We start from the raw sequence: 11,421 nt of genomic DNA, 5'->3' as shown, positions 1-11,421 counted from the left end.
TATATATAAACATGATGGTTTTTTTTAAGGTGATGTGAGAGAATTGGGTGATATAATTGTAAAAAGTTAGATATTTTGGTGCACCGCATAAATCTTATGTATTTACATATCTAACACATTCATATTTACTTTTATACTACTCAAAATTTTAACATTACATGCATAGATTTATGACACTACGGTGCTATAAATATAAATATCAAATTTTTTATGTTAGATATGTAAAACACATAAGAATTTTATGATATGCATGTAAATTTCTCTAAAAAGTGGGAATAAAGTGCTAAAATAGTCCACCATTAATTATGTAGGTGTCAAAATAGTCCACAATTTTTTTAATTTTGACACTTCTATAAATTTGGAGATTAAAATAATCTGATATAATTATATAAATAACCCGGAACTTGGACACTTATGTAAAAATGTAAATGCCTCTAATTTAAATTTGTTGTCAATTGCGCGTATACGTACTCTATTTTTTTAAAAGAGACAGGTCTGAATTTCTTCTCTGAGAAGCAAAAGTACTCACAATGCTGACATGAAGCTCAAACCGCCGACTGGCCCGTTTTCAGTAAAGCGCGCCGCCGCGCCGGCGGCCAGCACAGGAAGCTCGAGGCCGGAGAGAGCAAAAGGCTCTTGTTCCGGCAGAGCGATGGCCCGTTCTTCCGTCTCACTTTTTTCTTCTTTAATCTTCGATCGTCTTCTCTACTTCCTCCTCTCCCTCACCCCGCTCTTCCAACGTCATTCCCAGGTACTTTTGGCCTCATATTGGATATCTATTCTGACTATAGGGATGTTTGAATTAGGATTGAAATATCGACTTCTTGCATTTGGTTCTGTTCTTACTCTTTGTCGCCTCTAGGGTTTTTGTTTCTATGACTTTGTCGCGGAGGTTTTAAAATTATTCTCTATTTGAGGTATCTGTGTTTCTTTTAGTTATCGCTGGTGGTAGTGTGGCTTTTTTTGCTTCCCGTCCGGAATTGGAATGACAATGCTTAATACGTTACTAAAGTTCTAATTGATTGGAATGAATTGCGTTGACTTTAGAAGTCGTACCTGCATTTTTTTCAGCTTATTTTTGTTAAAATCGATGAAAAAATTGAAATGATTAGAGAATCAAATTTAGGTGATGTGTTCTGCGGCATTTCAATTGCATTCTTGTTCTATATTTTTTCCTTTTTTTTTTCTCTCTGCAAATGTCTTTGACCGTATGATTGATTCTGTTTCTTGTGATTTCAGTTGTTGATAATCAGAATCCTACAATACAACTTTTCCCTTCACTGCATGCTGGGAGTTATTGTGAAAGAGTACGCGTCTCGGGAATGTCGAGGTTGAACTTGAAGAGCTATGCCAGTTCGTTGTATGTGACCGTGAAGGCTGCTGAAGACATGCCGCAAAGGCTTCATGGAAATATCGGCATCTGCTTTCATCGGTAAGAAGCATGCTTTGATTCTATGAAGGGGTTATTTTTTGGTTTTGTTTTTACTGTTTTAATAGATTGATTTTAAAAAAAAAATTTAGTAATGTTTTCTCTTTTCAATTTTTCCTATGCATTTTGGTTGGCAATGCTTTGCAGAAATGCTTCTCTTGGAACATGTGAATGCGGAAATGATGATTGGAAATTTCTTCAGAAGGGTGAATGGAAGTCTGTGATGTCGCCTTATGATACCAGGTTTATAGATGTTAAATCTATGGATAAGATTTCTGGCTCTATAATAGCCTATGTGGAGGAAGGTTTGATTTCTTCATCAATCTATTTTTGGCGATTTTTGCCATGTCTATTTTGATATTTTTGATGGTGTTAGAAAATGTATTAACTATGGCATCTGCAACTCGGGCTTGATGTTTGCTTTTACTTTTGCAGAGTTTCAACTTTGGCGTTTGTTTTTCCTTGGTATTGGCTTTGTTATGCTGATAGCGGCACCAATTGTGAGCAATTGGGTGCCATTTTACTATAGCAGTTCAATGGCTTTAGGTGTTTTGCTTGTCATCTTGCTCATTTTATTCCAGGTACTTCTTTTCTTGAATTAGCAAAGCTTTGCTGTTCTTTCAATTTTGTGGGGCAGGAAAAGGATTAGGCAGGTATCTATTATATTTCCTTTGGGAGTTTATGAAGTATTATTCAATGTCTGACTGGGCAAAATGAGATATCTGATGGATCCTACTTAAATGAAAATTTAGTTGAATTAACAGATTTCTTTATCTTTTTTCTCTGCTTGGCTGTTGACAGCTACTTTAGACTTTTTAAAAAATTGATATCAGATGGGTCTGAATTTGAAAGTTTTGAGATTTTCCTACAACATGATGACATTTAAAAGGGATAAATTTGCCAGTTGATACTTTCATTTTTCTTGCATTTTGCAGAATTGTGTTGTCTTTTAGGTTACATATTGGTTCATGATGATCAAATTTTGATGAATATCAACATTGTTATCAGTCACCAATGTTATTTTTTTTTTAATTTGTAGGGAATGAAGCTACTACCAATGGGCAGGAAGAATATCCTCTATCTTACATTATATGGATCTCTGGTATGGTCATGTCACTGAAGTTTGCCTGTCTTCCATGCTTTGCACTAGATTAGGAGTTTAATTCTTTAATCATTTAGAAACCATCTGTTTTTCTTTGACAGCTTGGAATTGGCTCGTACATAGCACATTATTTCTCCAAAATAGTCAACTCTATTCTTGTGAGCTTTGGGCTAAGTGAAGAGATGCATAATCCAGTAAGTTTCTTAAAGAATTAAGCAAAACATATATTTTCGATGAATGAGCATATCTTTTATTTTGTCTGTTTCTTCCAATGTTAAATATGCCAAATTTCTTTTATCATAATAAGAAAATATTTCTAGCACGTGATTCAAAATTACAAAATCATTTTTGTTTGGTTGGATATCTATATCTCGATCATATAGCATCTTATATCGCTGTTTTCCCTTACTTTGTATGTCATAGCACTTATGATTTATGGATTTTAGTTTCTTTTGTTTGTTCTTATTTATTTATTAACATTTTCTATCATTATTTTAGATTTCAATACAATCTTCAATGTGTTTTTTTGCAGAAATATCATTCTATAGAGTCTTATTGAAATTAATTGGGGATTTTGAACAATGAGCCATTTATTTTTAGATATTTGTTTTCCTTATTCTATATATATAGAAAATGGTCTCCTGACTTTTGTATGTGGCTAATGCAGATCCAGAGTTTTACAATGCTCTAATTTAGTCCGTTGACTATTGGAAATGGTATCATTTGGTCATTCGGGGATTAAATTGAGATCAAATTTTTATTATTGAGGGACTAAATTTAGACTATTTTTGTTCATGATTTTTACATGAGGGATCAATTAAGATAATTTTTAAAAGATGAGGGAATAAAATGAAGCACTGCAAAACTCTGGAATTAACTTGATCACATCAGAATAGTGGGCAGAACTCTGAGATCATTTCAAGATTTATTCTGACAATTTATTTTCGAAAAATTGGCATGAGTTCCTTAATGTTCCTTCAATTTAGTTCAATATTTTTAGTATTATTAAATCTCTAAATTGGTTGATTTTTTCACACATAATTAGATGAATCCTTGTTTGTTGCCTTGGCCTTTTTTCGCTAACTAGAAGATTCACCCAAAGGATTGTGGGAGCCCTTATAAGAATTTATATGCCCCGGGCGGTTATGTTGGGAATTTTATCACTTGACCTTGATTGGTGAAGAGTATATACCCTTACAGAATACAATCCATGGACATTAATTTGCTTCCACTCTGGATACCTATCTTGTTATTTCATCAAGTAACAAGGCATGGTCATCTTACTTTTTGAAATGAAAATGATCGCACATAGGCCTGCCTCGACAATGCACAAGATGTTTCTAGAAAATAAATATATTTCATTTTCTTATGGTGTGTATCCTAAGTGTAAATATATTTCTATATTTTCGATAGTTTTTCTTTTGTCAGTAGTTTTAGAACATTTATGTTCAATGGTATTTGAGGTTGCCTAATTTGATATTTTGCTAATTCAAATATTTGTTTTGGCAAAACAGGGCACTTTTGAGGTTATATATTATGTATAGTTGAAAATTTCATATTTGAAATATTTGTGAACTTGATGATTTCTGATGTTTGGCAAAATTTGATGGCATTGAAGGAACAATATTATTTGAATTTGGCAAAAACCCTGAAGTAAATGATTTATTTTATGGTATAACCTATTTACTTTTAGTATAATATTTATTTCATCATTACATGATAGTACATGATGTTACTAAAGAAATATGCAAAATTAGCTGAATGGAAATACAAAAAAAGATGCGAGCTTATAAAGAAGCAAAATATGTCTCAACAGAAGTACTTTTGATGAGAGAAACATTTTAAAAGCACAAGCTAGCTTTTAGAAGCTGATAGAGGACAATGATATAAGGGTGCTGGGCAATAGAGAGAGACAAGGGTGTGTCTAGGATAAAAAAATAACCTCAACTATAACTTTAATTTAAACCTTCTATATGCTTTTGCTGCATCATACTGGAGGAATTTGGTGGGTCAACAATGAACCATGCCTTGCTTTGCTTGAGCAGAGATGACAAAGATGCTTTAAAGCTCTGGCATTATGGTGGTGGATTCGGTGCTTTGCATTGATTCTAAACCTGCAGTGCGGTGCTTTCCTAGGAGTGTGTTGCTTCTAGCACTCGCAACTATTAGATGATTCATGTTTATTTAATAGCGTAATCTGACAACATTATTTTGTACTTTGTGCCAAGTTGTGCAAATAATTAACATGTTTTGTAAAAGAAGGAACGTTATTGCAAATTTTAGATTGAATTGCAATTTTCACCTCAAAAAATTGAACATTGCATTATTATATGTGAAAATTCTGTTTTGTGTTTGTCGATGACTGGGGATAGATTTTGGCATATTAGAAGAATCGATTAGGTAAAATGATGTAGGGTATTGGCAAAGAGATGGAGGTAACAAAATCATGGAAAATTCCTATGGTTTGAGGAATGGAAAAGGTGAGGGAGGGGAGCAAAATGAACCTAAAATAATTTTATACGGGATGATTGACACAGAGCAGAGCAGCGGAAGTGAAGTTAGTGGTAGTCAGAGAAAAAGATTTGTTAATGAAGCATCCTATGCAAACCTAAGGCACCCTACCTATAAAATAGGGTTCACATTACCGAAAGACTGATACCTGTGAATACTTTTGTGTACTGTAATCATGACACAACTATGATGCTAAAATCAACGAGAACAAATGAACTAACTATGGTATGAAAGCTAAAACAACAATCTATATAAAAATCTACTAAAAATAATGATGTAATCATCAATCAGTCACATAGACCAATGTCCTGTAACTCCATTGATGGTTTGCCATCAATGATCCTATTTTGTATAAACATTGCTTATAAATTGCTTTTATAGCATGTGGAATGAACATTAATAAACATTGCTTATAGATTGATATGGCCACTGCTTTGATTTTTATGCCTCTTTTTTTTTTGTTTCGTTATTCATTGAGATCTTTTTGTATCTTATGATTTTTTTCAACAGGTATCTGTTTTTCTTTTAGTTGGGATAGCTCTTGCAGGAGCAGCCTTGGGGTATTGGATTGTGAGGAAATTTGTTCTTTCAGACGATGGCAAAATACATGCTAGCATAGCTCAATTTGTAAAGTGGGCTATGCGTATTATTGCTATGGTTCTTATATTGCAGGTACTTTTATGATATTTTATTTGTGTAAAATGTTTGTAAAAGTTTATAGTTTTTTACTTTATTTTGTTGCTTCAATAGGAAAACAATTTTTTAATTCCCTCTTCTATTGATATTGGGCCTTGTTTAGCTAACACGGATAAGAGAACAAAATTGTTTCTGAATTGTAAGAGAAAGTCCTTTTTAGGGTAATATTGAAGAAGTATATGATGATTATAGCATTTTTACCCCTTAGAGGCACAAGTTTAGATTTGATTCCATCAGGCCTCAAGTAACTTTCAACTATTTTTCTATTCTAGGTAAAGGATAGATGAATGATTTCGGGTTCTGTTCTCTTAGAAATTGTCAAAATCATCACATTGAACATTCTTGTTGTAGCTTCACAAAGTGGTTATGTTAGGTTTTTTTATTAATCGGAAAATTTCTCAATAAAATTGTTGTAAATTACATGTATTTTGGGAAAAAAAATTCCTGAATCTTTAGCTTTGCTGGATGAATCGGCTAGATATACTGGTGGGCAAACTCATTTTCAACTTAGAAGCTTAAGCCTATAGGTGGGAGCCAACCACTGCACAAACTTATTTTTTCAAGAGTCCAATGTGGGACTAAACCCAAGTCCCATGCCTTCAACATTTGCTTTGGTTTTCCATTCATGTTTATTTTTTCTCCCACCCTTGCATAGAGTGATGTTATGTTTCCAATATTCATTTAGGTGCCTGTATCATAATTTGTGATTAGGATCTCCTCTGTAACCTAGAAGCTAATTTCCTTGAAGAAAAGGTCTTTAAAAATATCTAATTACCATGACTTTCAGCGAATGAACCATTCACCAAAGAAGAACTATACACCACACCATAGTTATACATAAAATGTATATTTCACTTAGTAAAAATGATGGTATTTTTATAGTGATATAAAATAATTGGGTGGTAAAATAGTAGAAGATCGGGCATTTACATGCACCACACAAATCTTCTGTTTTTTCTTATCTAGCACTTAAATATTCATATTTACCTGCATTCCATGCACCACACAAATCTTCTGTTTTTTCTTATCTAGCACTTAAATATTCATATTTACCTGCATACCACTCAAATTTTTAACATCATATCAAGAGTACCACTTTCATTATCTTTTAAGAGTGAAATTCACCTTTTCATTTATATCAAGGGTACCACTTTCATTATCTTTTAAAAGTGAAATTCACCTTTTCATATATAGGTTTATGATACACAGTTGTTATAAATGTAAATATCAAACTTTGTGTGTCAGATATGTAAATACATAAGAATTGTGGTATGCATGTAAAATATCAAATTAGTAGATATGACACTGTTTTAGTCTCAGAGTTTATAGAAGTATCAAAATAATCTCAAAAACTTTTAAATTTTGAATTTAATAGTCCCAATTAAGGACTATTATATCTCAATTTTGAAATAGTTTGGACTATTTTAGCATTCTATAAACGACTAAAATAACCCCATATAAATAGTGGGGTGTCCAGCAATTATTTTGCCAGTTTACAAAAAAAATAAAGTATGTAATAATGTAAATGCCCTAATTTAAAATTCTTGCCATATAGTCAGTAATCGTATAGAACTACCCTTCCACCTACTTTATATGTTTAAACGAGACAGGTATGCCCAATGCTCCCATGAAGCTCAAACTGCCTCCTCACGCACTTTCCGTGAAGCGCTCCGTCTCGCCGATGGCCAGGACATAAAGCTTGAGGCCAGAAAGAGCGAAAGCAGCTTCTTCCAGCAAAGGGATCGCTCGGTTTTCCGTTTCACTCTTATCTTCAATTGTCTTCTCCGCTTCCTCCTCTTTTCCTCCCACTCAAAGTCTTTCCCAGGCAATTTTGGCCACTTATTGGAAATCTATTCTGACTAGCCATGTTTGAATTAGGATTCAAATCTCGGTTTCTTGCATTTGGTTCTGTTTTCACTTTTTGTAGGTTCCAGGTTTTTGTTTCTATAACTTTGTATAGTTTTTTAAATTACTTTCTTTTTGCGATATCTGGGTTTCTTTTAGTTCTCGACGCATTGATAGTGTGGGTTTTTTATTTCCCGGCCAATAGCATTGGGTGTCTGATTGCTTCTGTTTAAATTTATTTCAGATCAGGAAGGAAATTGTTTAAACATTGATGCATTTTGCATTAATTTTTTTCTTTTAACACTTCTCTCTCTCTCTTTTTTTTGGGAAAACTCTGTTGAACCTGCTCTCGATTCTCTTATCTTTGTTTGTTAAAGTTTTTTGAATTCCTGATCACCATTCCCTTCTTTTTCCCACCGATCCATTATCTTTTCTTCTTGACTCTACTGTAAAGAGAGTTGAGGTTAGAAACCAAAGGAGTAAATAGAAAGACCCAAGGTAAAGAAACGGATATCGATACCTTCACCTTGTTTGCAAAAAGTGAGCACTGCATGAATGTGTTTGGTGCATCAATGCCTTTTTTCACCTAAAATTTTATTTCCTTTACGAAGTGTCCTCTTTTAGTGGGGATTTCTCATGAAAATATTACTTTGATATGGATAGAATATTCATACTGAATAGACAATTATATAGGTCACCACTCTACAAATTTGTCTGCTTTTGTAGTGCTCTATGTTTATTACATTCTTATGCTAGCAAATTATGATCATTGTTTCTAACAAAAGTATTTTTTGAAGTTTTTTAATTTATTTATTCTTCATTTGAGAGTTTTCTTCAAAATATTTTGCTTCCATCTTGTCAGAGCTCTCTTGATGCACTTTTATCGCTGGTTGCATTGGGCGCTTGCTGGTCTCTCTGCTCTTTTATTAATTCGATTGAGTTTTCAACTTCCGCAACACCGTGAGCTTCATAACCCCGATCCAACTCTTTCCTGCTTTTACTTGTTCACTTCTTTAACTGTTTTTTTTTTTTTTTTTTTTTTTTTTTCAGGCCAAAATCTCAAATTAAAAGATCTAGTTTGTGGCAACAAAGGACCTGGCAAGTTTCTTCCGGAAGCAATAGGAATGCTGAATTTTTGAATCGTCCAGTTAACAAGGGTTCTGGGGGACCATTGTGGGGAAGTCCAAGTTATCATCACGGCTTTTCGAATTCTCCTGTGAAAGGTACAAACATGCTATAAATTTATGGGGGATTTACTTACCTACCACCCAATTTTTAGTATATTCCATATCTAACTCCCAAAACTTTAATATTACATACATATCAACCAATTCTTCTCCTCTACTACATTGTCCGAACTAACTGTGAAGGCAACCATGGGATTTTGGCTTACAAAGACCTCCAAAACTCCTCTCTTTCTCCTCCTTCAGCCCCACCTCTGGGAAGGCAACGACGAAATCGCCGTGTACAGACCTCAGAAACTCCCTTTTTTCTCCACATTCGGCAACGCTCCTAGGAAGGTAGTGATGGGATCACGGAATACACAAATACCTTTGATACTCCTATCTTTCTCCTCCTTCGACACCGCTATCGCGGTTTTCCATTGACAACAAAATATAATAGTGGTAGGATTGATGAAAGTAGAAAAAAATTGGATGATATCTATGTAATATTAAAATTTTGAGTGTTACATATGAAATATACTAAGAATTGGATTTTTGAGCACTTTACATTTTTGTAGGTATACCACTTGTATCTTTAACATCATATCAAAAAATACCACCATCATTATCTTTTTAGAAGTGAAATACTCCTTTTTGACACTAAGGTGTTTTAAGTGTAATCATCAATCTTTGGGTCTTAGATATGTAAATACATAAGAATTGTGTGGTGTGTTTGCAAATTTCCTTTATTTCATTTTCTGTAGCAAATGTGGAGGTTTTGACATGAAATTCCTTTTTCCAAGGCACTCCAAATCTTAATAATTTTCTTGTGGCCAGTCAATTCTTCCTATATTTTCCTTGTTTTGCCATTATGCCAAAAAAGGAGCTTTTCCTGATACATAGGAATTGAGTGGTATGTATGTATATCTTCCTTCCTTCAATGATTCACGAATCATTTGGTGAACAAATTAATGGCATGATGCCTTCTTTTTGAATCTTTATTGAAAAAAATGTAAATATTCAAACCCCTGCGACGACTTTTCTTGTGTAACCCATTTTTTTCATAATGCAAAAAATTAGGCTCCTTCAACAACATAGAAGCCATCCCACACATTTAAATTTTGATTGTCTTCTATTCTTCCAGGAAAGATGATCTCAACCCCAAGCAAGAGCCCATCCACAAACTCGAGATCCCGGCGCCTCAGCGATGATTTCTACTCCACATTCCACAAAACACCCACGAGAAAATTCTCGAAAATGGAATGGGAGGATTTCACTCGAGAATCAACTAGAGATGCTCTCTCCGACTGGGCCTCGACCCCCGAGGTCGCCAAATGGATCGCCGACAACACTCACCGGATGAAGCTCAGCCATGACAGCAGCTCCGACGACACCATGGAAAGCTCCTCCGGATCGTCAGAAGAAACCGCGGTGGATGATGGTAACCGTCTCAGCCTTTTTAAATGGTCCTTTGCTCTATCAGTTTGATTCTTGATGTTTACTGATTTTTTTGTAATACTTCAATAGCCTTTGGATTACTCTCTTAGTTTTTGGCTTTTATATTTTGCTTTATATAGCTGCTTGAACTGTTAATGTGAAGCGTTATTTGTAATTGTAATTGGTAGTTAAATTAGAGTCAGTGGGTTATAAATAGATGATGTGTCATTAACAGTTTTGTTATACTGGAGTTCTCTTGTGAGATTATGAGAATACTACTCAATTTCTATGTATTTACATTTCTAACATTTAACTTTTGATTTTTTTCACATTTGTAACCTTGTAAGTTTGCATGAAAATGTTTCGCTTGTAATAGTTAGTTATAGTGGTATTTTGATGCGATTATTAAATATTTGAGTAATATAAATAACAAAAATCAAAACTCTACTGTTATATATATATATATATATATATATATATATTATTTATATATATAAGTTTCGGTTATCAGGTTGTTTTACATAAAAATATATTTCTTTTTTATATAAAAATTTAAAAAAATGGTGGAAAAAATAATCTTTGACAAGATGCATTTAATTTTTTTAAGATGTATTTCATAATTTATTTGAAAAAGATCAACGTTGCCAAGAAACGAAAAAAAAAACTTCTATTTTTACCAATTTGGTTTACATATGCAATATCTAAATTTTTATTTATATATTTTTACTATTTTACTAATGCATAAAAAGGCTTTTCTTATATTTAAAAAGTTAATAAAAGTGATATTTTTATTATCATATAAATGATTTTAAGGATTCGGCTGTTAAAAACATAAAAATTAGAATTTAGGTGGTGAGAAAATATTTCATCAGGACTCCTAACGCAATTTGCATTCAAAGTCTAATGGTGGGGCGTCGCATGTCAAGTGGGTCTCACCGTAATATATTGATATTGATTAGTGTTAAAAATGATGAAGCTCACTTGACACGTGATACCACACCATTGGACTCTGAATGCATAATAACTCCTGTTGTAATATTTTTTCCTTAGTGGTAGATATATAAATAAATAATTAATAATATGGTAGCATTCACATGCCCCTAAAGATATTGAAAGACAAATAGATAACTTCCATCATTCAAATTCAGCAAAGATTCTCTCACAAGAAATTTATAGTTTCTCTCTGATCAAAAAAAAAAAAAAACAAAAAACAAAATCCAATATAAAAGGTTGCATAA

General features: G+C 33.2%; 1 protein-coding gene across 1 annotated transcript in view; it reads left to right on the top strand.

Moving 5' to 3' along the window:
- LOC110030708 overlaps window positions 1–10,450 on the top strand; it is a 10,780-nt gene extending 330 nt beyond the window's left edge. Inside the window, exons 2-11 of the mRNA XM_020733577.1 lie at window positions 573–751; window positions 1,240–1,432; window positions 1,577–1,734; window positions 1,865–2,010; window positions 2,469–2,531; window positions 2,633–2,725; window positions 5,553–5,714; window positions 8,446–8,543; window positions 8,634–8,806; window positions 9,891–10,450. Coding sequence (XP_020589236.1) covers window positions 573–751; window positions 1,240–1,432; window positions 1,577–1,734; window positions 1,865–2,010; window positions 2,469–2,531; window positions 2,633–2,725; window positions 5,553–5,714; window positions 8,446–8,543; window positions 8,634–8,806; window positions 9,891–10,234 — 1,609 coding nt within the window. The 3' untranslated portion in view covers window positions 10,235–10,450. The remainder of the gene's footprint in view (window positions 1–572; window positions 752–1,239; window positions 1,433–1,576; window positions 1,735–1,864; window positions 2,011–2,468; window positions 2,532–2,632; window positions 2,726–5,552; window positions 5,715–8,445; window positions 8,544–8,633; window positions 8,807–9,890) is intronic.
- Window positions 10,451–11,421: the final 971 nt, after the last annotated feature.

Source organism: Phalaenopsis equestris, unplaced genomic scaffold (assembly GCF_001263595.1).
Source record: "Phalaenopsis equestris unplaced genomic scaffold, ASM126359v1 Scaffold000754, whole genome shotgun sequence".
In the NCBI taxonomy this organism is placed as follows: Eukaryota; Viridiplantae; Streptophyta; class Magnoliopsida; order Asparagales; family Orchidaceae; genus Phalaenopsis; species Phalaenopsis equestris.
Note: the sequence above shows the minus strand (reverse complement) of the source record. Positions and strands in the feature narration are given on the sequence as shown.